Source organism: Ictalurus furcatus, chromosome 6, assembly GCF_023375685.1.
Source record: "Ictalurus furcatus strain D&B chromosome 6, Billie_1.0, whole genome shotgun sequence".
In the NCBI taxonomy this organism is placed as follows: Eukaryota; Metazoa; Chordata; class Actinopteri; order Siluriformes; family Ictaluridae; genus Ictalurus; species Ictalurus furcatus.
Window position 1 is genome coordinate 5,560,957 of NC_071260.1, and position 27,412 is coordinate 5,588,368.

A 27,412-nucleotide genomic window follows, 5' to 3' on the forward strand; every position below is an offset into this window, starting at 1 on the left:
ACTTGAATTACGTTGTGCCAGTCCGTCACATGTTTTTGCATAACTTTATATTGTATACACAATATACCAACGGTATGTGGACACCTGATAATGTGCTTGTTGAATATCCCATTCCAAAACCATGGGCATCTGTATGGAGTTGGTCCCCCTTTACAGCTATAACAGCCTACACTCTTCTGGGAAGGCAATTTTGGAATTGCTATGTGGATTTGTGCCCATTAAACATTAAGAGCATTAGCGAAGTCAGGCACTGATATCAGGCAAGGAGGTCTGGGGTGCAGTCGGCTTTCCAATTAATTCCAAAGGTGTTCAGTGGGGTTCAGGTCAGGGCTCTGTTTAGGTCATTCAAGTTCTTCCACTTCAACCTTAGCAAACTTGGTCTTTCTGGAGCTTAATTTGTGCACAGGGTCATTGTCATGCTGGAACAGGTTTGTGCCTCTTAGTCCCAGTGAAGGGAAATCTTAATTCTTCAGCAGACAAGGACATTCTATACAATTCTGTTCTTCCAATTTTGTGTCAACAGTTTGGGGAAGAACAACATATGGGTGTGATGGTCAGGTGGTCACATACTTTTAGCCATACAGTGTAGCAACATTGGCACTGATTAAATTTGCAAAAGGAAATATTTATATAGATCCTCAAGTATTGTTCCACTCACCCCTATCTGTTGCAATATTGAACATGCTAAGCATTTGTCTGCATATCCTTCTGTTTCAGAGAATCTCTCAATTCGTGGAGACAATTTGTAAACAAGAAAAAATATGAACAGAACGGTGGCTGTTGGGCCAGCTTTGTCACCTTCGCATGATCCAGATTTCACTTGATTCAAAGCCAAACAGAAAGAGCTTTATGAGTACAGAATAATTTAATATATTCCAAATGTATGTCTGTAGCCTATATCACATCGGACGTACAGCAAAGAGACAGGGGAAAAAAGGCTGAGTGGATAAAACTGGAATTTTCGAACTCTCGGGGTAAAAAACTACCAAGAGCCAGCACAACACTCCTACTCAGTTCAGAGAACAACAACAACAAAAAAAAAAAAACGATTTCAGAATGCTGATCTCTCAGCATTCTTGACAGCAAGAAAATGGCAGAGGCCAGCATTTCAGTTGATCAGAATGGGTTTAACTGTCCAGTCTGTCTTAATTTCCTGAAGGATCCAGTGACTATCAACTGTGGGCACAGTTTCTGTATGGTGTGTATTAATGGCTACTTGACTCAAGATCACAGAAGAATCTACAGCTGCCCTCAATGTAGAGAGAAGCCCTAAGAAAATAGCTTCTCCTGCTCAACATTATGCCGAACCTGGAGATGTGGAGTGTGATTATTGCACTAGAAAAAAACAGAAAAGTCCTGTCTGATGCATGTGCATGGTTTTTCTTTTTGAAACTAATCTTAAACCTCATCTTGAACATCCACCCCCAAATAAATTTAAAAATTTAAAATAAATTTTTTTAAATAAATAATAATTCCCCTCTGACTCTGAGGAGCCAGAAGGATGTGCTAAAAACTGAGAGCAGCATATAAAGAGCTGCTTGAAGTGATTACTAAGGCTGGTTGAGCTTTTTTATCCCCAGTGAAAGTAAATCCCTCACACTGCAGAAAACGTCGGGGTTACGCATGTAACCCTGTTCCCAGAGAAGGGAACGAGACGTTGCATTTAGCATAACAGTATGGGAACGCCTTGCGTGCGTGACCGGTATCTGAAGCTTGTGTAAAATCATGCCTCTATTTATAGGCCTGCCATGATCAGGTGACGTGGCAATGATATATATATGGCACCTGTGAACCACGCCGCCAGCCTCTATTATCTGAAGCGAAGATGCAATTCACAGGCCTGCCCTGGTATGACAGTGCTATTCAACATCTCGTTCCCTTCTCAGGGAACAGGGTTACATGCGTAACCCCGACGTTCCCTTTCAAAGGGAACTTCGACGTTGCATTTAGCATAACAGTATGGGAATGGGAATACCCACACCGTCATACCGAGGGTACGGCCTGTTCAAAAATACCCAAGCCCGAGGGTCACTGCAAGACACTCGAGCCCGGAGTGGAATGAATATCCAGGCTGTAATAACGAATAAATGTGTGTGGCATAGACCACCCTGCAGCCGCACACACATCCTGCAAGGATACCCCTTTGGACAAAGCCTTCGAGGAGGCGACCGCCCTAGTGGAATGAGCTCTTATACCCAGAGGCATGGCGAGACCATGTGTCGTAAGCCCTAGAGATTGCTTCCACTATCCAATTAGAGATGCGCTGCTTTGACACAGCATCACCTTTCCTGTCGCTGCCAAAGCAGACCAGTAGCTGCTCCGACTTACGCCACTGGCCGGAGCGGTGGACGTACGTACAGAGAGCCCTTACTGGACACAGCAGGTGCATCCTCTCTTGTTCCGGTGTGAGGAACAGAGGAGGGCAGAAAGCCTGCAACACTACGGGGTGGGCAGCTGATGTAGGCACTTTAGGAATATAATCCAGCTTAGGATACAGGAAGGCCTTGGCGAATCCAGGGGTAAAGTCAAGGCAGGAAGGGGCAACAGAGAGAGCTTGTAGACCTCCCACTCGCGTGAGAGATGTCAGGGCCAGTAAAAGAGCTACCTTTAGAGTCAGAAGCTTCTCAGAGGCTGACTCTAAGGGCTCAAATGGGGTCCCTGACAGACCTTCCCAGACCACAGCAAGGTCCCAGGAAGGTATGCATGGCCTGCAGATGGGCCTCAGCCGTCTAACACTACGCATGAACCTAGAAGTTAGAGGATGTTGCCCCACAGAGGCTCCATCAACAGGGGCATGGCTGGCCGAAACGGCGGCCACGTAACCCTGATTGTAGAAGGAGCCACCCTGCTGAGAATGTTCTTGTAAGAACTCCAGGACTGTAGCTATTGCGCAGTTCACTGGGTCTAGCTGACGTTCCTCACACCAGAAGACAAAAAGCCGCCACTTGAGCGCATACAATTTCCTTGTGGATGGTGCTCTAGCGTTTAACATGGTCTCTACCACCTCAGTTGTGTGACCAGAATCTATGAGCTGGAGCCCCTCAGGGGCCAGACCCACAGTTTCCATAGTTCTGGCTGAGGGTGATAAATCAGCCCTCCAGCTTCAGACAGTAGATCCACCCTAAGGGCTCAAATGGGGCACCCAACAGACCTTCCAGCACCACAGAAGGTCCCAGGAAGGTATGCGCGGCCTGCAGATGGGCCTCAGCCATCTGACACCACGCATGAACTTCGAAGTTAGAGGATGTTGCCCCACAGAGGCTCCATCAACAGGGGCATGGCTGGCCGAAACAGCGGCCACGTAACCCTGATTGTAGAAGGAGCCACCCTGCTGAGAACGTTCTTGTAAGAACTCCAGGACTGTAGCTATTGCACAGTTCACTGGGTCTAGCTGGCATTCCTCACACCACAAGACAAAAAGCTGCCACTTGAGTGCATACAATTTCCTTGTGGATGGTGCTCTAGCATTTAACATGGTTTCTACAATCTCAGTTGTGAGACCAGAATCTATGAGCTGGTGCCCCTCAGGGGCCAGACCCACAGTTTCCGAAGTTCTGGCTGAGGGTGATAAATCAGCCTTCCGGCTTGAGACAGTAGATCCACTCTAGGGGCTCAGATGGGGCACCGACAGCATACAGATGTGACCTCGGCCACATGTGTGGACTCCACCCCAAAAGTCTCCCAACATCCAGCTTTATCTTGCTCAGTGTTGATAGGATTGACACTACGCATGTTGGGGATAGAAACGCCCTAGAAAAGTTGTCCACTGCACCGGGGAAAGCATACTTTTCTGAGATTCAACCTGAGCCCCAAGCTCTTCATGTGGGTGAGAACAACATCTCGATGTTGAACCGCCAGCTCCCTGGATCGTACTAGAATTAACCAGTCGTCCAGGTAGTTTGGTACACAGATGCCCTGGAGTCCCAATGGAGCCAGAGTGACATCCATGCACTTTGTGAAGGTGCGAGGGGATAAAGCTAGTGATATTTCTATGTGGAAATATGCACCTTTTAGATCTATCGTCACAAACCAGCCCTCAAACTGAATCTGTGGAACAATAAGTTTGGGTGTCAGCATCTTGAATCTGTATGTCTGAAGAGTACAGTTCTGATGACACAGATCTAAAATTGGCCACATACTCCTCTATTTTTTGTGGACCAGGAAATAATGGCTGTAAAAACCTCCCACCCTCAGTGAATGGGGTACATGTTCTATGACCCCTTTGTCCAAGAGGGATCTTACTTCCTGCGCTAACGTCGGGCTCTGGTCTGTGCTGTCTACTGTGGTTAGCACACCTCTGAACCAGGGGGGTTGCGCTCTAAACTGGACCCGGTAACCCTTTTCTACGGTAGACAGAACCCATGGAGACACATTTGGCAGTAGTTTCCATGCTGCCAGATGGTCTTTTAGTGACGTTAACTATTCCACATTCTATTGGAGGGAAAGCATTAGATTTTCGTTGCCGTGTGACAGCTTACTGATCACAGAATACTGAAAACTTGGGACAGCCTTGGCTAGGGGAGGCCCTACAGTAGCACTGGGGTCTAACTGCCCTAACAACCTCCTGTCCCCTGATACGTCCCTCCAAGGCCCCTCAGGACCTCTCTTATTTGCCTGCTTGGCCTTTATGACCATTCTCAGATCAGGCCTAGTAGCAGGCCACGACTGTGGCCGCCCGGTTCCCCTGGCTGTCTGCGGGGGTTGGCGGGCTGCCATACTCATCTTCTGGGTCTCCCTCACACTAGTGCTGGCCCAGGCTCCACTCGTGGATGCCCGGGTGAGCTCGAGACAACAGGGAAGGAACTGCTTGCCATATGTCGAGCTCACTCAGCAGGTTTGCTTGGTAGGCCTACAACACTGTCATTGTCTGCAGTGACCCACAAGCAAGACTACTACTGCATAGGCTTGCCCACCAATGCCACGGTGGCCTTACATGACTTGGATGCAAGCCAGCCCCCGTAATTACCTACCGTCGGTGGAGAGAGGTAGCTCGCAAGCGCCTCCTCCACCTTGAGCATAGCTAAATAGCCATGCCGTTCATTCCCACAATGGCCGAATAATCCAACATCGTTGGGTTATGAATATGGCTTATGCGTGGTTTTCCCCCAGAAGCCTGAGATTTTGTCATGCACTTCTGGAAGACAGGGGAGTTTCTGCAGTGTGAGGGATTTACTTTCACTGGGGAGAAAAAGGCTCATCCATCCTTAGTAATCACTTCAAGCAGCTCTTTATATGCTGCTCTCAGTTTTTAACACATCCTTCTAACTCCTCAGAGTCAGAGAGGAATTATTACCTTTTTTTCTTTCCATAGCGGAAGGAGGAGTCACGACGCGAGCTCCAAAATCCAGCGGAGAGCCGAACCCGGAAGACAGAGCAAGAGATAGAGCAGCACTCGTCTCCAGCTCCTCTACCGGATCTATAAGAGATCCCCCGAACCTGAGACGGCTGGCTGCCTCGGCAGCGGCCGGCCCAGATCTGCGAGGCTCTGAAACCCGACCCGCTTCGGCTTCCGATTTTTTTTTCTTGAAGAGTGCGAGTCGCGAACCGAGCTGCTTAATGTAGGCGTTACCATGCGCAGTCTCTCGAGGCTGCCATCACATACTACACCGCTAACACTTCACCCAGAAAGTGTGCACTTTTCCCCGTGATGAAACGGGAGCAAGCCGTAACACAGTTCTTGAATTCTTTCTCGCTCATTACTTACCTCTCTTTTCCTCTAAAAAAAGGGATAGAAAAGTTAAGAGATTTTGAGAAAATATCGAGTAGAAATGAAGCGTTTTTGTCACACAAACAACAGACATGCAGTCTTGCTGAAGATAATAAGGCTGGCGGCGTGGTTCACAGGTGCCATATATATATCATGCGACGCGCTTAATTGCCACGTCACCTGATCATGGCAGGCCTATAAGTAGCAGCATGATTTTACATAAGCTTCAGATACCGGTCACGCGCGCAAGGCGTTCCCATACTGTTATGCTAAATGCAACGTCGAAGTTCCCTTTGAAAGGGAACTCCCCTTTCTTCCAGAAGTGCATGACAAAATATCAGGCTTCTGTCAAAACCATGCATAAGCTGTATTTATGTCAATAAATACAAATTTATTTTGTATATATACAATATATATATAAAATATCGGATTATTCGGCCATTGTGGGAATGAACGGGCATGGCTATTTAGCTATGCTGAAGGTGGTGGGGGCACTTGCGAGCTACCTCTCTCCATCGACGGCAGGTAATTTAGGGGGGCCGGCTTTGCCTTCCAAGCCACTGTGTAAGTCCACCGTGGCATTGGTGGGCAAGGCCTATGCAGTAGTAGTCTTGCTTGTGGGTCACTGCAGACAATGACAGTGTTGCAGGCCTACCAAGCAGATCTGCTGAGTGAGCTTAACATATGGCGGCATTCAGCCAGTTCCTTCCCTGTTGTGTCAAGTTCACCCGGGCGTCCATGAGTGGAGCCTGGGTCAGTGCTAGTGTGAGAGAGACACAGAAGGCAAGTATGGCAGCCTCCCAACCCCTGCAGACAGCCAGGGGAACCGGGCGGCCACAGTTGCTGCCTGCTACTAGGCCTGATCTGAGAATGGTCATAAAGGCCAAGCAGACAAAGAGGAGCAGTCCTGAGGGGCCGTGGAGGGACATATCAGGGGACATGAGGTTGTTAGGGCAGTTAGCCTCCAGTGCTACTGTAGGGCCTCCCCTAGCCAAGGCTGTCCCATGTTTTCAGTGTTCTCTGGTCAGCGAGCTGTCACAGGGCAACTAAAATCTGATGCTTTCCCTCCAATAGAATGTGGAATAGGTAACATCACTAAAAGACCATCTGGCAGCATGGAAACTACTGCCAAGTGTGTCTCCATGGGTTCTGTCTACCGTAGAAAAGGGTTATCGGCTCCAGTTTAGACCTTCACAAAGTGCATGGATGTCATTTGGCTCCATTGTGACTCCAGGGCATCCGTGTACTAAACTACCGGGATGACTGGTTAATTCTAGCACGATCCAGGGAACTGTCAGTTCAACATCGAGATGTTGTTCTAGCCCACATGAAGAGCTTGAGGCTCAGTTTGAACCTCAGAAAAGTATGCTTTCTCCAGTGCAGTGGACAACTTTTCTAGGAGTTATAACGATTCTACTACGATGAGTGTGTTTCTATCCCCAACATACATAGGGTCAATCCTATCAACATTGTGCAAGATAAAGCTGGACCTTGGCATCCCCTCCAGTCTCTATGGGAGATTGTTGGAGCTTATGACAGCAGCAGCCAACATTATACCATTGGGCCTATTGCACAGGAGACCATTTCAGTGGTGGCTGAGAAGTTGGGAGTTTCATCCAAGGACGAAACCTCTGAGAGTAATCAGTGTCACGTGGCGATGCCTATGTGCTCTGAGAATTTGAGTGTATCTGGTTTCTAGCCTTGTAGCATTGTGTCACACTCCAAGGGTGTCTCCTTAGTGCAAGACAGTAATGATAGACACCTCCCTCACGGGCTGGAGCACGGTCTTAGACAGCTGTCCATCTCACAGTCTCTGGAGTGGCCCTCATCTGGAGTGGCATATAAATTGCCTAGAAATGTGGGTCATATTTCTAGCACTGAAATTCCTTCTTCCTAAATTGAGAGGTCACCATATGTTTACAGACAACACAGTGGTAGTCTCATATATTGACCACCAGGGAGGACTATATCTGCGCCCCCTGTTCAGGCAGGCGCAACTAAATATTCTCTGGGCAGAGGGAATGTTTTGTCAGTGAGTGCAATGTACAGTCTGGGCAACTGGAATGTGGGGGCAGACATCCTGTTGAGGAAGGGGCTGAGGCCCAAGGATTGGTGGCTCCATCCACAAGTGGTGGAGTCCATATGGCGGAGGTTTGGCCAAGCGGGACTGCATGTGATCGCCTCCAAGGAGACAACACACTGCCCGCTGTGGTTTGCCCTCACTCCTCCCACACAATTAGGGCTGGATGCCATGGTGCACATGTGGCCGAGGTCACATCTGTATGCTTTTCCCCCGATCGCTCTGCTCCCACAAGTTCTAGCGAGAGTTTGCAAAGACAGTCTACATCTGCTGCTAGTAGCACCTTATTGGCCAGCTCGAATATGGTTCTCAGAGATAATATCCCTGCTAGATGGCACTCCTTGGGAGATTCCCATCTGCAGGGATCTACTGTCTCAAGCTAGAGGGCTGATTTATCACCCTCAGCCGGAACTATGGAAACTGTGGGTCTGGCCCCTGAGGGGCACCAGTTCATAGATTCTGGCCTCACAACTGAGGTTGTAGAGACCATGTTGAACCCTAGAGCACCATCAACGAGGAAATTGTATGCGCTCAAGTGGTGCCTTTTTGTCTTGTGATGTGAGGAATGCCAGCTAGACCCAGTGAACTACGCAATAGCTACAGTCCTGGAGTTCTTACAAGAATGTTTCTCAGCGGGGTGGGCTCCTTCTACAATCAGGGTTTACGTGGCCGCCATTTCGGCCAGCCCCGCCCCTGTTGATGGAGCCTCTGTGGGGCAACATCCTCTAACTTCGAGGTTCGTGCATGGTGTCAGGTGGCTGAGCCCCATCTGCAGGCTGCGCATACCTTCCTGGGACCTTTCTGTGTTCCTAAGGTGCCTACATCTACTGCCCAGCCTGTGGTGTTGCATTTATTATGGCTTTTTTACTTTTGAGGGCTTCAAACTGCCCTTAATCTCCTGTGGTCTCCAAACACTGGAGTTCCACTATTCCAATCGCCAGGGGTTTCAGAGATCTGACAATGTCTCTTGAAACATTAAGACTGTTGACAAAATGCTTTAATTTGTGCCTTAGCTACATCTCAGCACTGTTGTATAGATGTAAAAACCACCTTCTCTGATTTAAAACCATTCCAGAAATAAATAAAACATTGTCTAAAATTAGTATCCTCTAAAAGTGCAGTCTTAAAATGCCAGTAAGCACTCTTTTGTTTTACTTTTTTTTGCTGATGAAGTTTGTTAATAGAACGCCGTGCTGGGTTGCGACTTATCAGCGTCCATCTTAATCCCCTCTTTCTCAAAGTAATCTGAGATGTAGGATTCCTTGTCTGCGTCTGTCACAACGTGTGCGGGGAACCCACTGGCCTCTTGTTTGTATTGTAAAAATGTTTTAACATAGTCACAAAACAAAGTTTCTGACCATTGTGGAAAATGCCACACCTCGTCCACTTTCGTTATAACATAACCCTTTTCCACACCTTTCAACAGCTCGATGCTGACCCAACACCCTGAAATAGCTCTATCCTCATCAGTATGACCACATGGGTCAGTCTGATTCTGCTGTTCGGCGCATGTACGACAGAGTGGAACCATAAGCTTACCACCGGTCCTATAGGGAAGGACGGGGTAAGCAGTTTTCCTGGTGGCAGTACTGTTGCCTTGACAAACCCATAATAATTTTCAAGAGGTTCAAAATCCTTGAAAATTATTTGTGGATGTCCTATGGGGTAACATTTTTTGGCCTGGCAAAAGGGGTACAAACTTGTAAAGTTGACATATCGTATTTTTTCACTATTGTCGGCTTTGTGATACAATTTGTACGCGTTAGTACGACCACCAAATAGCGTGTTGTGCGGTTTCAATCTTTCAGGATGTGTGTAAGTGGACATAAACGCCATTACAGCGAAATCCATACGCATTTTCCAAAATTTCGACCTTATCATCAAATTGTCTTCTGAGCAAACCGTAGAGCACTTTTGATAACGGATGTAAATGGTTTGGGTTATAACGACATTCATGCCCGTGAAACATGCATCCGTTGAATTCGAAAGCGTATTTGACACCATCCTTTTCATAATAACCATCGAGATGGTATTTTCCAATCACTATCTCGCCGTGGTTTAATGCGTGCTGAATGTTCACGCCGTGTGTTGTTTTGACATATTCAAGCCATTCAATGGAAACGGTTGAGTATGTCTTGTTCTGATTTGTGTATGCGTTCTTATGGGTCAGAGCTAGGGTGTCTTTTGGTAGGTAGTGGGTTTTATACACGGCCATGCAGCACGCTGCTAAAGTGGTGTATCTGAATGGGTCGAGTTTGGTACACTGTATGAATTCGTGACGGTACTTCATGCATGCCTCACGGAGCAAAACGACATCATTCTTGCCATACATGGCGAGCTCTTTTTTAATATCAAAAACCTTACCCGATACCGTAACATACCACTCATCAAACAGAGCCCTCTCTTTGTCAGACGTTGTCTCATAGCCGTAGAAATGATTGTCAGGGTATGGGCCTATGTAGTCTTTGTTTTCTATTCTATTGAACAGGTGTGGAAAATGACCTTTCTCAGCACAGGTTAGATTTAACGCAGCGGATGTCATGGACAGACACATAGGGATGAACGAGTAGCTATCGATGAAACGTTGCTTGAATGTCTTGTCATACATTAAAAGGATCTGACAGCCTTGCATAGTAATTTGGAGTGTTAGCCCTGCTTTTGCAAAATATTCCAAAAGTATAAAATTGTCAATCCCAGAAGCATTGTGTGCAACCCATGTGAAATTCTGATAATGAGGCTGTCTAAACTTTTTAACAAGCTGTTCTATACAGTCTGTTCCAGCGGCTGTGAACTCTTCCCCTTTAAACTTAATCGCACATACGAAATTTGCAACGTGTTTACCGTCTGTGTGTTGTGTCTCAAAATCATAATATATGTATTTGTCGCTAGGTGGTTCCATTTTTATCGGTTGTATAAAACATTGGTGTATGCCGTCATTAACCAATTCGTTACACAATGGATACAGTGTTCTGCAGGGCACACGTTTTTTTGGAGCGGTTCCGTTGACGTGATATCGCCTATTACATTTCTGACAGTATTTAGTGACATCACACTGAGCCTACTGTTGTCCTGTTTGTGTTTGTTTATGCGATTTATGACAGTAGGCTGATCTGCAGTACCGCAAACAATCGTGACATTGCCTCGTTTTGCCAACGTATTTATTACAATCAGGCACATTACAAACATCGCAAACGTATTTACACCTATGGTCTCTATGGCTAGTAAAACCATGGTAACAGTATTCCCACACTTATGGTGTACCAATGAATGCTTTTAGGTTCTTAATCAAGAAATAATGCTCGTTGTCTAGATACAAGAACATGGTCTTATTATGAGGCTCGTCATTGTTCGTAAAGTGTTCCAACAGACCAGAACATGTTCTGTGGAACACCACTATTTTAATATGTAACAACCGTTCAAACCGTGTGATGTCATTAAACCCTATCTTTTGCTGTACCGAATACCCTGCAGTTGTATGTACAGACTCGGCTATCGGCTCTAGATCAGTACACAGATATGTGAATATGTGCAAATCGTAATCATTATCAGGTGACAAGACAGCGTTAACATCAGAGGGTAGACTAGAGCCTCTCATGTAATGTTGATTAAGCCCCCATCACCGGCCAGTAGTCTGGAAAACGACACTATTTCAGACATGATATCATGCAGAAATATAGTGTACGCAGCCAGGTCTGGAGCGGTTATCAAATGCATATTTATACCATGCCGTATCTCCAAACTATTAAATCTGAGTCTCGGTACCACCGTATAACCACCAACAGACCCACCCTCTCCTACTATAGATTCAATAGCGGATTCGGATAACCCAAAATTTGGCTCCGAAGGATTAAACGTTCGAGACGATTGACTGTCTGACCCCCACCCCACCTGCTGTGAATTTGAATCGCGGTCTAACAACGAATTAGGCATTGGTTCTGTTTGAACCTCAGCCATAGATCTAACAGTGTTTAATAAGCCCATCAAACTATCAGTGGTAGACTGAGATCTATTCAGATCCTCCATTGTCCCAATTAAACACTGTAATGTCTTTGTGTTACCGAGCTGTTCAAATGAACACAGACCATCATCGTCGCATCTTCTAAATTTAATTACTGCTCTCTGATTACAAGGGTTTTCACCACACCGCTTTGACATTTATTTATTTATTTATTTATTTTTTACAGATTTTTCAAATGAAAAAAAACTAGTAAAAAAAAAAAGCACACACAGTAAAACAGATACGAACCAGCAAATAAACACACGCATACACACATATGTATAAACACGTATTGCACAACTCACCCGAGCTTCTTGTTTTTAACCAATTGTACAAGCTGTTTTAACAATTCCGTTGTCAGGTAATGGTCGTGGCCAACGCGGCGAATCTCCCCAGTAAGGAGCCTCTGGGTAGCTATAATATGTTTATGCGTGATGGTGTGCCGTTGTAATGTATCTGCCACAGATTGATTATAAAGATGTTGTTTCTTCTCACTGTTGTCCAGACGTTCTGTGACACCAGCAAAACTCTTTTCAACCCCTGCAATACGGTCCTCGATGGCCTTGAACCCGGTTCGTATCAGTTCAAACAAGTCTCTGTTGTTGTCTATAATAGCCGGCGACTCGCGACCATAAGCTTCTTGATTTGAAGGAAGATCGTCAGAAGCGTTGTCTCCAGGAGCCGGGGAAAATGCATAAGTGTCCCACGATTCTAACAACTCGTGATTCCAGCTCAAACCAGAGTCTATAGCGCGCGGTTCAGCGACAGGCCGTTCATTCCTAACTGACTCTGGAAAAAAAGTCAAAAAATGACTTAGGAAATCAGTATGAATTAGGACGATGAAACACTCTTAAAAAAAATAAAAAATAAAAATAAAAATACATGCTACATACCGTCTATCGATCCTGGGGTAGATCTTGATCGTTTGCGCTTAGGAGTTGTAGACGTCACGATGCCTACACTATGGACCTGAGCGACTGTTTTACGCTTGGCCTTTTCAGATTTTGTTGGTATACGACGTTCAGTAGAAACCGCAACACTATTTTTGAACTCGGGAGCGGCGATCTTGTTTACAAGATTTGACAAGCCTTGAACAGTAAACAAACGAACACAAAAACATTAGAAAACAGCATAAAACACATTTAAATATAACAGCCAAATATCTAATTATTACAGCTCTTACCAAAAACGGGGTTTTCCAACCTGACTCACGGAGCTTCTGTGTTCGACCCTTTGTGTAAAATAAAAGTATAACCATTCTACACATACACAACACATCATGCATAGGAACGAATACTTATAAATAATAACAAAATGTATGTACCACTTGCCTTGTTCAGAAACTTGATTTCGTCTACGATGTCCGGAATAGACACAATGTCCGCATCACCTGTGCGTTAGATACCTGTTTTATCCATTACAATAAACCCCATAAATTCGTTTATAAATAAAACATTCTTAATAATGCGTAATAATAATAATAATAATAATAATAATAATAATAATAATAATAATAAATCACTTACTGTTACGATAGACAGCCATCTCCTCTTTGAAGTATTCACCCAAAATAAATATAAAACTTTAGCGGTGAGCTAAATTGAGAATCAGCCGTTTCGTCTAAAATTACACAGCGCTCTGTTACACAGCCGATAGAGTCTTTTGCGTAACTGACCCTACTTTTAAACATAAAGCACACCTATTGTAGGATGTGTCATAAAGCCATTAACACCCCCCCAGACACTAACTCATTATCATAAACAAGTTGATAGGATCACACAACGACCCCCCTGGTCATAAAACTCTTGGTCAGGAAAAACACAAAGTGCCATAAATTAGACAGACCTACAAACCGTCAAACCAGGAAAAACACAAAATCATAAATTAGCCCTCTACTTGACAAGTTTGACAGAACGCACTGGCTATCGATGAACCACGTGTATGGGCGTGGTTTAGAGAGAGAGAGAGAGAGAGAGAGAGAGGTGATTCGGTTTAACGTCATTAATGCTTTAACCCAGTGAATGGAAGACATCTCGGGAAAACATATCTTCTAGTTTAAACAACACGGCGATTCTTTTAGCCAACACTTTAACATTTTTACATCGTAAGGATCTTTGTTTAGAAGTCATGTAATACGCGCGATTCTTTTTAAACAGCTCTTTTAACCAATTTTACCTCCTAAAGCTTTTATGTGGTTTTGTGTTTTTTTTTGGAATTCTAGTAATACGGATTTCTTTTTAAACAGCTCTTTTAATCTTTTTAGTTCCTAAAGGTTTATGTTTTAGAAGGTATATAATACACATGATTCTTTTAAACAGATTCTTTGTTGTTGTTTTTTTTTTTTTAAATGCTTTACCTCCTAAATGTTTTATTCAAAGGCAAACCGGGGCTCCCTAAAAACGTAATCAACATTTGTTGTCATTTATTTCACAAAATAAATATTCTACTCATATATGTACACATTCAAACATCATGCTCTTCTAACAATGTGTTTTACACAAAACGAAACAACCCCACACAGTACCACAAACACATCCCCGATATTAAACATTGATATTCTTTTCAGACGTATTTCACCCCCCAAAAAACCATACTCATTAACATAAACACCTTTTGTTGGGAGGGGGGCTATTTCCCCACACACCCCTCTCCTCCACACCCCCAGACACACAGGAGCCAGATTGACCCCTGATACACTCGATAGGGTTACCCCCACACCCCTGTCATAAATTAGGTTACCTACCAAAATGTCGGCCTGAGAAGCACAAAGGGCCATAAATTCTCAACACACTACTTTGATTGACAGTTTGACAGAAAGTGTATGATATAGTTACTACTGTGTACTGAGTTAATAAGACACACAATTCATCCAATATTTCCATACAGATTAATAACAGAGAAGCTCAGACTTGGGGTGGAGACTGACAGGCACATAAAAAAAAATGTGTTTTGTTTTTTCACCTTCATCTTTAGTAAGCGCTTTATCATGGTCAGGGTTGTGCCGGATCCGAAGACAATCTCAGTGTTAGGAATGTGATTTGCAGGTTACGATTCCTAAGAAAGAGAAAGCAAGAGTAGACAAGAAAAGAAGGTGTCCTTGCCCTGCCACACACTTCCCGCACCAAGCGCTTGGGAGACCTGCCAAATTACACAGACACACAAAATTCAAATGGCAGGACCTCTCTTTATTGAAAGAAAACCGAGTAGTGCTCGAAACACAACAGAGACACTTGGTTAACAATTGATTGGCTCGGTGGAAGGGCATATTTGCATTAAACAGGAAGCATATCAATGCTTCCTGAGGTACAACTCCATATATGGTATTCAGGAAGTCATAGGAATGCATGCAAATGGTATTCAGGCAGACATAGTCAGATACTTTATCTGTCTGTACCTGGTTGAAACTGTTTCAATATTTGTGCATCTCATTTTATTTATTTGTGTTACCCCCTAGCAGTAACAATAGTAGTAACTGTGAGGCTAAATCATAAACAATGATACTCACCAATTCTCCTGACTGGACAACTGAAGCTCTGTCACTACATGCACTAGAAACTAATCTGATTCATGGTAGAATATGACAGCTCAGTGTGATCTTTTTAAGTCTACTAAAAATGATCATACAGAGCTTGGCATGTCATAAAGTTAAAAAAAAAAAAAGTTAAAAATGGCAGGCCCTTATCTGCTTCTATGATAGCTGGGAGGATTTAGTTTAGGGGATGAAGAGATGCATTGCATTTTCTATCATTTGTTAACATGGCTAAAATAAAAATAGGCTAATGTTAGCCATTAGCAGAAAACATGGCTGCTTGTTCACACACTTTCTCATAGTTTCTCATACTTTGAATTAGCACAGACATTTAGCTGTAGCTGGTTAAATACACTGAAAATAGATAACATTTCTTGCAACTAATTTTGGGAGTGTTTAGCTGATAGCAGATATGTAAAAAACACAGAACACTTCACGTAGCCTATCATCTGCTGAGTAGTGGATCACTGAACTGAGCAGAAAACAAAACTTCAAGGCTATTTGTATTAACTGTTGTGAATTCTTTTTACTTTCTCTTATCTTCTTAATCATGCACTATCAAGACAAAGAAAAGAGTGTAAGTTTAGTGTCCCTAATGCACACCCCTGAACTGCTGTGGTATTTGCCATAAATATCTTCATGCCATGTCAATTCTTTTGTACACATGCTGGACTTTGTCTAGATTTTGGATCTATCCTGTGTAGCTTGTGGCTACAGTGGGGAAACTGTCCTTTTCATTCTCTGTAAGCTCTCTTTGACCCTATTACTTGTTACTATAGCATGTTAATTGCTAGCTTAGCTTATTGACTTGCCTCTCATCCTTGGCCCAGTACTAAAAATCAAGTCTCTCTTGAGTGATTATATGAGTGTTGCTCCATATACATCTAACCCTACACAGATGTCAGTAAATTTGAAAAAGAAATCCCACTTGTGTGACTAATGTGAGCTAGTTTAATAACAGTTAGCTAACTGGGTAGCTAAGTTAACTAATATTAGTCATTAGGAGGACATTGAGGTCATTTCCTAATTGGCACATTATCATTCTTATGTTATGTTCACAGCAACTGTGAATTCTGGATTTTCCCACCTGATTTCACACATTCTGTCATGGTCTGGGTCGGAGCCCCGTGTATTTCCATGTTTTTTCCCCCCTTCCCCATGTTCCAGTGCTTTCTCTCCCTTTTTTTTCTCTATGTGTATGTGTGTGTGTGTGTGTGTGTGTGTGTGTGTGTGTGTGTGTGTGTCCCTGGGCGTGACGCTCCACTGCTGGATGATTGCTTCACTTGCTCCTCATCTACCCACCTCATCAGCAGTGTATATAAATCCCAGTTCTTCAGCCACTTGTCTCCAGATTGTTCCATCTTCAGTGCGGTACGCTTCCGGCCTTTCTCACATTTGTTTTACTGTTATGTCCACTGTTTTCTTTGTTGAGTTTCCCTATGCTTATCCTGTCTGTTTCTTCTCATGTTTCAGGCCAACCACTCATGCTACTGTCTGCTCACCCTTGGCTCACTTCCTGCTATGCTCAGCACCTCCCTCATGGGTCACCAGCTCTGCACTCAACTCTCACGCAGTGCCCCCCTATCTCGATATGCTGATTTCTTTCACCATCCAGCTGGATAACTGCATGCAAAAGCAACGATGAGAGAGGGCTGGCTGGTCCCAAGCCCCTGTTGTGGATAAAAATGACATGAAATAAACATGAGGGAGACCTAGTATGAGTAATATGTAATTTTATTGATAATTCACAGGACTGGTGGGTGCGTAATCTTGAGGAGAGCGGTAGGGGGAAGAAAATGGGGTGTGTCCTGGGGACATGGGATAGTCAGCAAAGGTGAAATAAGGAGACCACTGAGAGTAGGGCGGACTGACAGGTGAGAGGAGGGAAGAATGGTCAGATTCAAATCCAGCCCCTCCAGTAAAGGAGAGAAGGAAAAATGACGACGGGCACCTAGACACACAGAAGCGGTATTAGGCGGATATTGACGAATTGGATTCACACTTTAAGAGTAACACACTATGGTTTATTAGTCAAAAAGTCATAAAGAAGTATAAGAGCTGAGGAGTGCAAACACACACACACACTCTCGTACAGTCAAGGGCGGGCATGTAGACATGACACACACACACTCTCTCTGTCTCTCTCTCTCTCTCTCACACACACACACAACATTATAACTTTATAAGAATAATAAAAAGGAGTATTAAGATATTATAAGGGTAATATCTTATGATAAAAAAATATAAAAATAAAGAGTAGTAGGATATGTAGGATAGTAGAAGGGTAATATAATGATATTATGAAGTAGGAAGTACAGTAAACCATTTTTGCAAGCAGTATAACTATATATAAAATAGAGATATAGAGCAAATATGAAAATAAATTATAAACCAGAAATACAGAAAAATGTAACTTACTCATAATTCAGATGGTGAAGATTCTTGTCTCGCAAGGAAGGCCTTAATTTTAAGAGAAAACCATGAGGAGCCATTTATAAGGGTAGCTGAGTCAAGCTACCCCCCCCCCACATCCCCCCCCCCCGCGCGAGATAATAGTGAGACCAAGGTCACTCTAAATTGTTTTGTCTCTCCACTTTTGAACCTAATGGTAACTTGGAAAGCCCTTTTTCAAAACATAATGGTAATGTAGATGAGCTCTTTTTTAACCCTATTGGTATTGATATCATAGTCTTTCTGAAATATATTGGTTATCTACTGTGTAAATACAGTATAAATACTGGAGCTTGAGCTCCGGGTGTCAGATCACTTCTGAGAATTCTCATCGGTGTGGATCTCGTGTGGTGGAACGGAACCAAAAATCTGGACCCTTGCTTCTTCTCACTCACGGCTGGTGTCTTTTTTTCTATCTCCAACTGGGTTCGGAGATAGATGTGAGTATTTGCTTCTATGTTGAATTTTAAGTGTTTTTGAGTAATAGGCTAAATTTGAGCCAGCACCCCCCATCTGCCTCCCAGATTATCTGTCAACTTGGACGAGGAGCCTCAGCCCAGTCCTCAAGTCCTTTCCAGTTCCCCCTTATTAGCAGAAGAACCCATGCAGGTAGGTAGGGCCCGGCTTACCCCGGCCAAGTGCGACCGCCAGTTCCAGGTTGGGGCATGCATCTACTGTGGCCAACCAGGCCACTTCATCGCCACCTGTCCCCTTCGCCCAAAAGGAGGGGCTCGCCAGTAGAAAGGGAGTTACTGGCGAGCCACACATGTCAGATCTCCCTGTCGCGGCTCTAAATTCGTGCCACCCTGCACCACAATCTAATGTTCATCCCACTACTTGCCCTGATTGACTCCGGCGCAGAGGGCAGTTTTCTGGATTGGTAGTTAGCATCCCAGTCTGGCCTCCCTGTGGAAACACTGGATCCCCCCGGTTAATGTGGTGGACAGGAGATTCTTGGTCAAAGACACCCATCATACCGCCCCGTTGCTTCTGGTCGTCTCTGGTAACCACCAAGAACAAGTCATGTTCAAACTCATCTCCTCCCCAAGCACCCCCTTGGTTTTTGGGCCACTCCTGGTTAACTAAACATAACCCCCAAATAGACTGGTCAGCCGGGAAGGTCATCAACTGTAGTCCCTTCTGCCACTCCTCCTCCTGAAATCCACCCTTTCACCCACTGTGTTCACTAAATGACCTCCTATTTTAAGTCCTCAAGACCTATCATCCATGCCCCCCGAGTATCATGACCTGACAGAGGCCTTTAGCAAGGACCGGGCTCTCTCACTTGCACCTCACTGCCCATACAACTGTGCCATTGACATTCTTCCTAGGGCCACTCTTCCATCTGGTCGACTGTATAATCTGTCCTGTCCTGAGAGGGAGGCCATGGAGAAATACATCTTGGAGTCCCACGCTACCGGCATGATCCGACGTTCCTCCTCCCCCTGGGTGGTGACGTCTTCTTTGTGGCCAAGAAGGACAAGACTCGCCACCCTTGCATTGACTATTGGGGTCTCAACAACATTACAGTCATGAATAAGTATCCCCTGACACACCTAAACTCTGCCTTCGAGCTGCTGCATGGGGCCCTGGTCAGACATTGCTTTGGACTTCGTCACTGGTCTACCCCCTTCCCAAGGTAAAACCATCATCCTCACCATAGTAGACTGGTTCTTAAAAGCAGTACATTTTGTGGCCCTTCACAAGCTCCCCACTGCCCAAGAAACCACAGACCTTGTCAGCCACATGTTCCACCTGCATGGCATCTTACAGGACATTGTCTCAGACCACAGACATCAGTTAATTTCCCAAGTCTGAAAGACATTCTGTAATGCTCTTGGGGCCACAGTCAGTTTGTCCTCTGGATTTCACCCCCAGACCAACCGCCAGGCAGAGTGGGCCAACCAGGAACTGGAAGCAGCGCTGCGGTGTGTCGCGGTCAACAACCCCACCACCTGGAACTCCCAGCTACCCTGGATTGAGTACTCCCACAACTCTAACTAGCAGTGGCATGTCCCCTTCGAGTGCTCCCTGGGTTATCAGCCTTACTTGATCCCAGACTAGGAAGGTGACATTGCTGTTCACCGTATTCCTCTCCACTGAGCGCAACCATTGCCTGGCAGATGATTACAGCTCCAAACTATCAGCCGGGCCAAAAGGTGTGGCTTGTGGCCAAAGACATCCCACTCAAGACAGAGGTGAAGAAACTCTCCAACCATTTTCTGGGCCCTTTCACTATTGAAAGCATTATTAATCTCACTGCCATTAAGCTCGAACTTCCCAGGTGCCTGCACATCCATCCCACGTTTCATGTCTCCCAGCTCACACCTGTTCATGGACCCCCAGGTCCACCAGCTCTGCACTCAGCTTTCACGCTGCTGACCGGAGTTCAAGCCCCAGCCTTGACAGCTCTCAAGATTGCTCATGCTCGGTCTCTCTCCATGGCATATCGGCTGAGCATTCAACACTCATCTCATCCATGACCACACACCCCAGCCTCCACTACCTGTCAATAAATCTTGTTAACCTTCAGTCATTGTGTATGTGTTCTGCATTTGGGTTCCCCTGTCCCTGTGTCCTTACTACATCCTCAGCTATTTAAATATAAACTCCACCCAAAACCACATTAAATATGTATATCTTTATTGACATATTTGTGATGTGTTTAGTGATTCTGGTACTAATTTGTTTGTTGGTTTTTTGTTTTTTCCTGTGTTTGGTTAGGGTGTGCTGAGATGACGACACAGGGAGACACTGTTATTGCTAGTGCAGTTACAATAGTTATACAGGAGAAAAGATTCCAGTAATCTCAAAAATAAATGACTACAGTCAGGTTTTAAAGATAAACGCAGCACAGTAGTAGTGGAAATGCTGGACTCAATGGGAAAGGCTTCAGGACAGAGGAAATTACACCTTCTGTTTCTCAGTAAAATAACAGGATGCATATATATTAGAGATGCACAGATACTAACTTTCTCAGCCGATACTGATAACTGATAGTTATGCCTTTTATGCCTTCTTTTAAATTAATAATAATTAATTCCACAATTCTGAAAGAATTGCAAATAAAAACATTATTCTCTCCATTTCAACAAGTTGTTTCACAGTCTCATAAACAGAAAACACATTACTCAAATTAACATTAACACATGAACTAAATTCTGAAGATTAAAGTAAGATTTCTTAACTTACTGAATGTTATTAATTCATATTAACATTGACTGAAATCTAAAAAAACCTCCTGTTAGTCTCACATTCACTCACCACAAACAAAAGCATTTCTACTTCATCATTGAACATCAAACTGGTAATATATAATATAAACTTTTTTATATATATTAACATTAACTGGATAGGAAATATACTACTCTACAAATATATTTTTCTGTGCAATACATATTTTAACTCATCTTCATTTAAATCTTGCTTTAATTCAGCACAAGCAGCTCGAGCCGCGCAGCAAAAAAAAAGACTTGACGCCGAAACTCCCACTTCAGTGCTGCAGCGTCCAGAGTAAAATTTTAGCAGTGCAGAGCTTACATACTGCAGTTTTGTCGTCATTCCACTCAAGAGACATCATCTTTAAACACAGCACGAAATCGATGTGTTTTCCCACCCTCTTTTGATCGACAGGATAGAATCGGCCTTTATCAGCTGATACCGAATATTGGCCAGTACATAGGGGCATCTCTAATTTTATTTATATATATATATATATATATATATATATATATATATATATATATATATATATATATATATATATATACACACACACACACACACACACACATATATACATATATATATATACACATATATATAAAATATATACTGTATCTCTCTCTCTATAGAGAGAGAGGCTGGTGACAGAACACTGTTATTGCAGCTATAATGTAAGAACAGGAACTAACTCATCTCTCAGATGTTCCAGGATATTAAATCCAACTATAAACCATTAAAATGTGTGATATATTGTTCATTACTAGATTAAAGATTGTAATTGTTGGTAAATCGCTGTGGCATAAGCAAAATAATGCACTCCGGACCGTGCTGTTATATGAAAATAATGTACTTTGGCATGTAAAACAGCACAGTCTTTCATGTGTTATTTCTATCAGCTGAAGCTGATCAATCAATGTTTACAGTGTTTAGTCTTCTTATCGGTACATTTCATCCAACTTCACAAATAAGGCCCACTGTCTCAAATGCAATGCAGCGATGCAGTGCAGTGGCATTGAGTTACGGCAGAAACTTTTAGCAGATATTTAAGTTTTTGTTTGGTTGGTTTCATTTCCAGTTTTACTCTGCTGTGTGTTTCTTAAAGATCTCAACTCATCACAGCTATCAAAAACAATTACCATCTGACAAACCCTCCCACCCCCCACCCCCTACTCACACACAAATAAAAATTTTTAAAGATTTTTAATATTGCTTCAAAAAAGGTCAGTAAATCAGACCCTGAGTCATAAACACAGCATTAACAGCATTATCACATTATCATACTAGCATTATCATAACAATTACAATTCCTTTTAACTAGACTTCTTAAATGTGGTTTTGGTCTTTCAGATGCAGTATTTGCAATAGCATGTGACTAAGTTAGCTCACAAACTATGAGCTTTTGGTTTTCACATGGTATGTCAATCCAGACTCCACCGGTGCCCATTACAACACAGTCTTCTTCCCCTCCAGAATTGTTTGGTTCCCCTTTATCCCATTTAAAGAAATTTAAAGTTTTCCCCTCTGTATCTACGAAGACACTTTCCATTTTACGGTCACTCGTTCCTAGAAACAGATATTCTGATTTCACAATCGCGAGTAGTTTAGACAGCCCTTGGTTTTCTTCCTCATTCCTGGGTAAGGCAAGAGTTCCTCCAGAATTCTGGCACAATCCCAAGCCATCCTCGAAGTTCTTTGCATGTCCTTCGGTCACATAGTATTTCTGCCCAACATTAATGAATGTCTGGAAACTTGTGGCTTGAAATGAAAGATGATAAGATCCTGGTAAAGTGTCAAGTTCTAACAATTTTAGCTTTCAATTTTTGACTTTCAGCTTTCAAAAAAAAAAATAAAATTACGTTCACGTGTTCTACCTTTCTCCAACAAGGACAGTCTTGTTCTAAGATTCCTGATTTCCTCCTGCAGACAGTCATTTTGACCTTGCAAAATTCATAAAATAAATGTTATGGTTTTGTTAAATGTATAATTGGAACCTAAATGTGAAAAACACCCCACTTTAGAAATGTATGTGAAGAAGAAAGTTCAAATTAATTAGCACATGATGCGACTAGCCTTAGAGTAAACATGGTAACCCTGAAAATATCATTATAGTAAACAGACAAAGCATGCTCTATTTAACTTGGATTAAAGAAGCTAAGTATGCTGACAGATGTATTAGCATTGTAGTAATTAAAGACAATTTGCTTTAAGATCACAGAATTTATCAATAAGGGTTAATGCAAGTGTTAATTTCTGGTTTCGAATCAGTTTTGGTTTGTGGTAAGTTTTAAGGTGTTAAGATTTAGCATGTGGATCCCTTCAGAATATTAAACAAATAATAACTGAATCTTTATCTATTTAATATCGAGTATTACCTGGTGGTCCTTGTAGACCTGGTGGTCCTCTCACATCTGGTGCACCCGGGTGACCTGATAGTCCTGGAAAACCTGGTGGTCCTGCTGGACCTGGTCGACCTGATATACCTGGTGGTCCTTGTGGACCTGGTGGACCTTGTGGTCCTGGTGGACATACTGGACATGATGGACCTGGTGGACATGGTGGCATTAGAGAAATACCTGGTGGTCTCTACTTACTCAGTTCTGTAATGGGAATGTTAATAGAGCTTAACAAGGTTCTAGCATTCTTCATTAAACTATTTTCTAGGCTTAGACAATATGGCACAATATTATAATAATATTAAGTAATAATAATAATAATAAAGTAATAATAAAGTAATAATAGCTTCACACCTGAAGCTTTTCATGATATATATTACAATATAGATTTTGCTGGGGTTAATGTTGAACACAAACACACCAGTAAAACGCTTCAAACTACAATAAGTTTACAAATATTTCAGTGGTAACCTGATTTCTGATCAAACCCATGTAATAAACTTTTAATCTCTTAAAATGAAAGGCAAGATTAACTATAAGGCTAAACCTCATGGATGAACTATGTTGGCTTGACTGAGCCCACTAAACATGCTAAAAGTGTTACATTATTTTACAAAGTTTTGATGTCACTGATTTTAAAATGTTAGCATGCGTAACTGTTAATTATGTGAAGTTTATAAAAGTCTCAAAGTTTATCATCTGTAAAAATTTAAATGTTGAAAGTCATTTAAAGGTGTTAAAAATCTAAAATACTGTTATAATATTCCAGGTGGTTGCTAAAGTGTTGCTAGGTGATTGCTATGCTAACCCAGTTGGTTGCTAGTGTGTTGCTACTTTGTTGAGATGAACAGTTTAGCCTTTAGCTAAAAAGGCTAAAGGCTGGTGTAAAGTGTTAAAACATTAAAATGTTAAAACGTTGCTAGCATATTCAATTGGCTTGGTTTGGTTAGGTGGTTGCTATGCTAACTCAGCTGGATACTAGTATGCTGCTGGGTTGTTATGTTAACCCAGCTGATTGTTAGGGTGTTGCTAGGTGGCTGTTTTGGGGTCCCAGGTGGTTGATATGGTGTAATTCCAGCAACCGTAATTCCAATCTTTTCCACAAGCACAAGTACACAATTCCCATATGTGATCTATGATTCTGGACACCAGAAACCATGATCAAGGAAACATATTCAGTGTATTCTTATGGGGAAAAAAGATACATTGGAGCGTTGTTATGTGGCACCTGTAATTCTGATCCTTCCCAAAATCACAAAGCACACTATTTCCATATAGGATATATGATCCGCTGAATTTAGTTGAATTTCTAATTGCATGTCCAATTAAATTTTATTTGTATAGTGCTTTTAACAATGGATATTGTCACAAAGCAGCTTTACAGAAATATATAAATTCAGGATATAAATTTTAAATGTATAAATTTAATGTATAAGCAAGCCAGAGGCGATGGTGGTTAGGAAAAACTCGCTGAGACGATATGAGGAAGAAACCTTGAGAGGAACCAGACTCAAACGGGAACCTATCCTCATCTGGGTGACACCAGATGATTCGATGCGTTTTCCCGCCCTCTATTGATTGATAGGATATAATCGGCCCTGATCATCGGATGTTTTTAAACTGAAAAATAGCCTTTATCAGCTGATACAGATTATCGGCTGATAAATCAATCGGTGCATCTCTCGTATGTTGGCTTGACAAAGCCAATTATCGAGTTACCTTCCATGTCTCCAGCAGTCAGATGCAGCCCAATGTGCAGCAGCAACAGTTTAGAGAACAGTGCACTGAAGAGCACCATCTTCAGACCACTGAGAGCAGAGAGAATTCACAGTAACTACAGATTATTTAATCAGTAAATACTTAGCAATGATGAGCATTGTCTTTTACCACCTTCAAGCCCTCCTCAGGTGTTCTAACTTTAAATGTGTATAGATAGATAGATAGATAGATATACTGTATTGATCCTAAGTGGTGGGTGACATTAATCTGGGCAGGGTACACAATCCTTTTTGTACCTTTCATGGGGTTAGTTAGGATTGCTCATGTATCTGACCTCTTCCCTAAGATCTGCAGCTGGGATCGTTACGCTGACAGGGTCTTATTTATCATCTGAGTATACACAGATTTGGGGGTAAAATGTATACCTACATGATTCTCGACAGAGATTGTGATTTAACAGGTTCTTCTCATGCATGAAATTGTATATTTACACATAGTCCTGACTATGCATATGCAGGAACCCCTAGTTGTAGAAAAGTGTAATCACAGGTGAACTGTGTGGCCCTTTCATTCCACTTACTAGCCATTATTGACAGAGGAGTTAGTGCAGGGTAGCAAAGTGTTTTTAAAGAGCATAGGAAACTGTTTGTTTAAAGTCATGAGAGAATAATCAATTTAATTTGCCTTGTACAATTTTAATTGATCTCTCCCAGTTACTTTTGGAGATGATTTTTTGTTAAAAGCATGCATTCCTATCTCTCACACCGCAGTACACTGCCTTTACAAATATGACAGCAGAAAGTACAACAATAATGAGGGGTTTTCATGCCATCGCAAGTTTTCTAATTGTAATTCCGTGGATGTAGCCATAAAATCACACAGCTTTGAGTAATTCATGCAAGGATTCTTATGTTGTCTCCCAGACTTCAGCAAGGTGGTATTGTAGATGGCAATATCTTATTTATATTTGGGGGTGTTTCCTTATGCAAATGAGTATGGTCATGCACAGGCACAGCAATTTAGAATGTTTGGATTTATCAACATCCACTGTACAATAGGTGTGCTTACACAGGTGATAAATACAGATTCCTTTACACACACACTGGTGGCTATTTTGAACAAATTTAGAACTTGTTCTTAGCCTGCTTTTATTAAGTGACACTCCCAGTAGTTTTGGCTGTAACATAAATGATAGATTTATATTAAATGTACTCATTCTAATATATATATATTTGTTTCTATAGTAACAGCTCATTTGTACCACCCAGTCGTGGATTATTTTCCTATAACACCACATCTTGTTGTCATTTATTCCTTACATATAATGTTAGAAGCATTATTACACATTTAAATCTGCACTTACAGCCACAGTCATTTACATGTATTTACTAAAGCAGTTTCGTTGTACTTACCACTATTATGCAACCTATTGACGTTAATTAAACAAATATAACTATCATTTTAGTTACGAACACATTCAACTTGCAAACTGTTTACCATGTCCTACATCATAACCTGTTAAATCTGAGTAGTTGTTGTATTGTGGCAAAGTGTTATTAAATTAAATTTTATTTTTATTGCACTTTTAACAATGGACATTGTCCCAAAGCAGCTTTACAGAAATATATAAATTCAGGATATAAATTTATGCATGAATTTATGTATTAAATATATGAATTTGTCCATACTGAGCAAGCCAGAGATGCTGGTGGTGAGGAAAAACTCCTTGAGACGATGTCACGATTTGAAGACGGATGCAAGTGCAGCTAGAGTTTAAGAACTATGACGACAAACACAAGAGAAGCTATGAACATGTGGCAAAACACTAAGGCAAAGACTAAACATAAAGCAAAGACCTTAAACACAGCAACATAGACAATGGCAAAGGAAGACGAATGTAAGACAAGGAGTGCAATGCAAACTGTGGCTATATACACATGAGTGCTCCTTAACAAGAACGTGATTCAGTTGCAGGTGGTCATGTGACTGTGATGCAGTGTAGTGAAGTATGATGCAGTGAGGTGCATATTCTTACCTTGTTATGTCAAGGTCTTAAACAGGAAATATAGTCTTAAAGAAAACACAAAGTGGTGACTTTTAAATGTGTATTGATTGTGTGTGTGTGTGTGTGTGTGTGTGTGTGTGTGTGGTTAATAAATAACCTTAAACAGAGTTCAAAGTTTATTATTCTCGTTTTAACATGCATACTCCCCCGCTAATTTTCAGGTCCTTTCTACTTAATGCTCTGACTCTTTGTCTCTTTTTCACAGTAATTCAACTGTAATGTTTAATTTTTAAAATGTAGATTTAG

At 42.4% G+C, this 27,412-nt stretch overlaps 1 protein-coding gene across 3 annotated transcripts; it reads right to left on the reverse strand.

Annotated features, from left to right (window-relative positions):
* Window positions 1-17,029: 17,029 nt before the first annotated feature.
* On the reverse strand, window positions 17,030-27,270 carry LOC128608522 (mannose-binding protein C-like). 3 transcript variants are annotated; one of them, XM_053626293.1, is made up of 6 exons: window positions 27,137-27,261; window positions 26,790-26,881; window positions 25,102-25,190; window positions 23,362-23,532; window positions 22,861-22,926; window positions 22,175-22,744 (listed from the first exon to the last, which is right to left on the reverse strand). In XM_053626293.1, exons 3-6 carry the CDS (start codon window positions 25,178-25,180, stop codon window positions 22,362-22,364), a joined length of 699 nt encoding a protein of 232 aa, XP_053482268.1. In that variant the 5' UTR covers window positions 25,181-25,190; window positions 26,790-26,881; window positions 27,137-27,261; the 3' UTR covers window positions 22,175-22,361. The 3 variants fall into 3 exon arrangements, with proteins under 3 accessions (XP_053482269.1, XP_053482268.1, XP_053482267.1); XM_053626292.1 differs by lacking the exon at window positions 26,790-26,881 and having other exon boundaries at window positions 27,137-27,270; XM_053626294.1 differs by lacking the exons at window positions 22,175-22,744; window positions 22,861-22,926; window positions 26,790-26,881 and adding an exon at window positions 17,030-17,264 and having other exon boundaries at window positions 27,137-27,269.
* Window positions 27,271-27,412: the final 142 nt, after the last annotated feature.

What these genes read in the sequence shown, in the direction of transcription:
- LOC128608522 (XM_053626292.1), bottom strand. Translation starts at nt 25,180, where the DNA reads ATGGTGCTCTTCAGTGCACTGTTCTCTAAACTGTTGCTGCTGCACATT. An exon ending in AGGTCTACAAGGACCACCAG is followed by an intron (nt 22,927 to 23,361) that starts GTAATACTCGAT and finishes GAATTTTGCAAG; the next exon opens with GTCAAAATGACTGTCTGCAG. An exon ending in ACTGTCCTTGTTGGAGAAAG is followed by an intron (nt 22,745 to 22,860) that starts GTAGAACACGTG and finishes TTTCATTTCAAG; the next exon opens with CCACAAGTTTCCAGACATTC.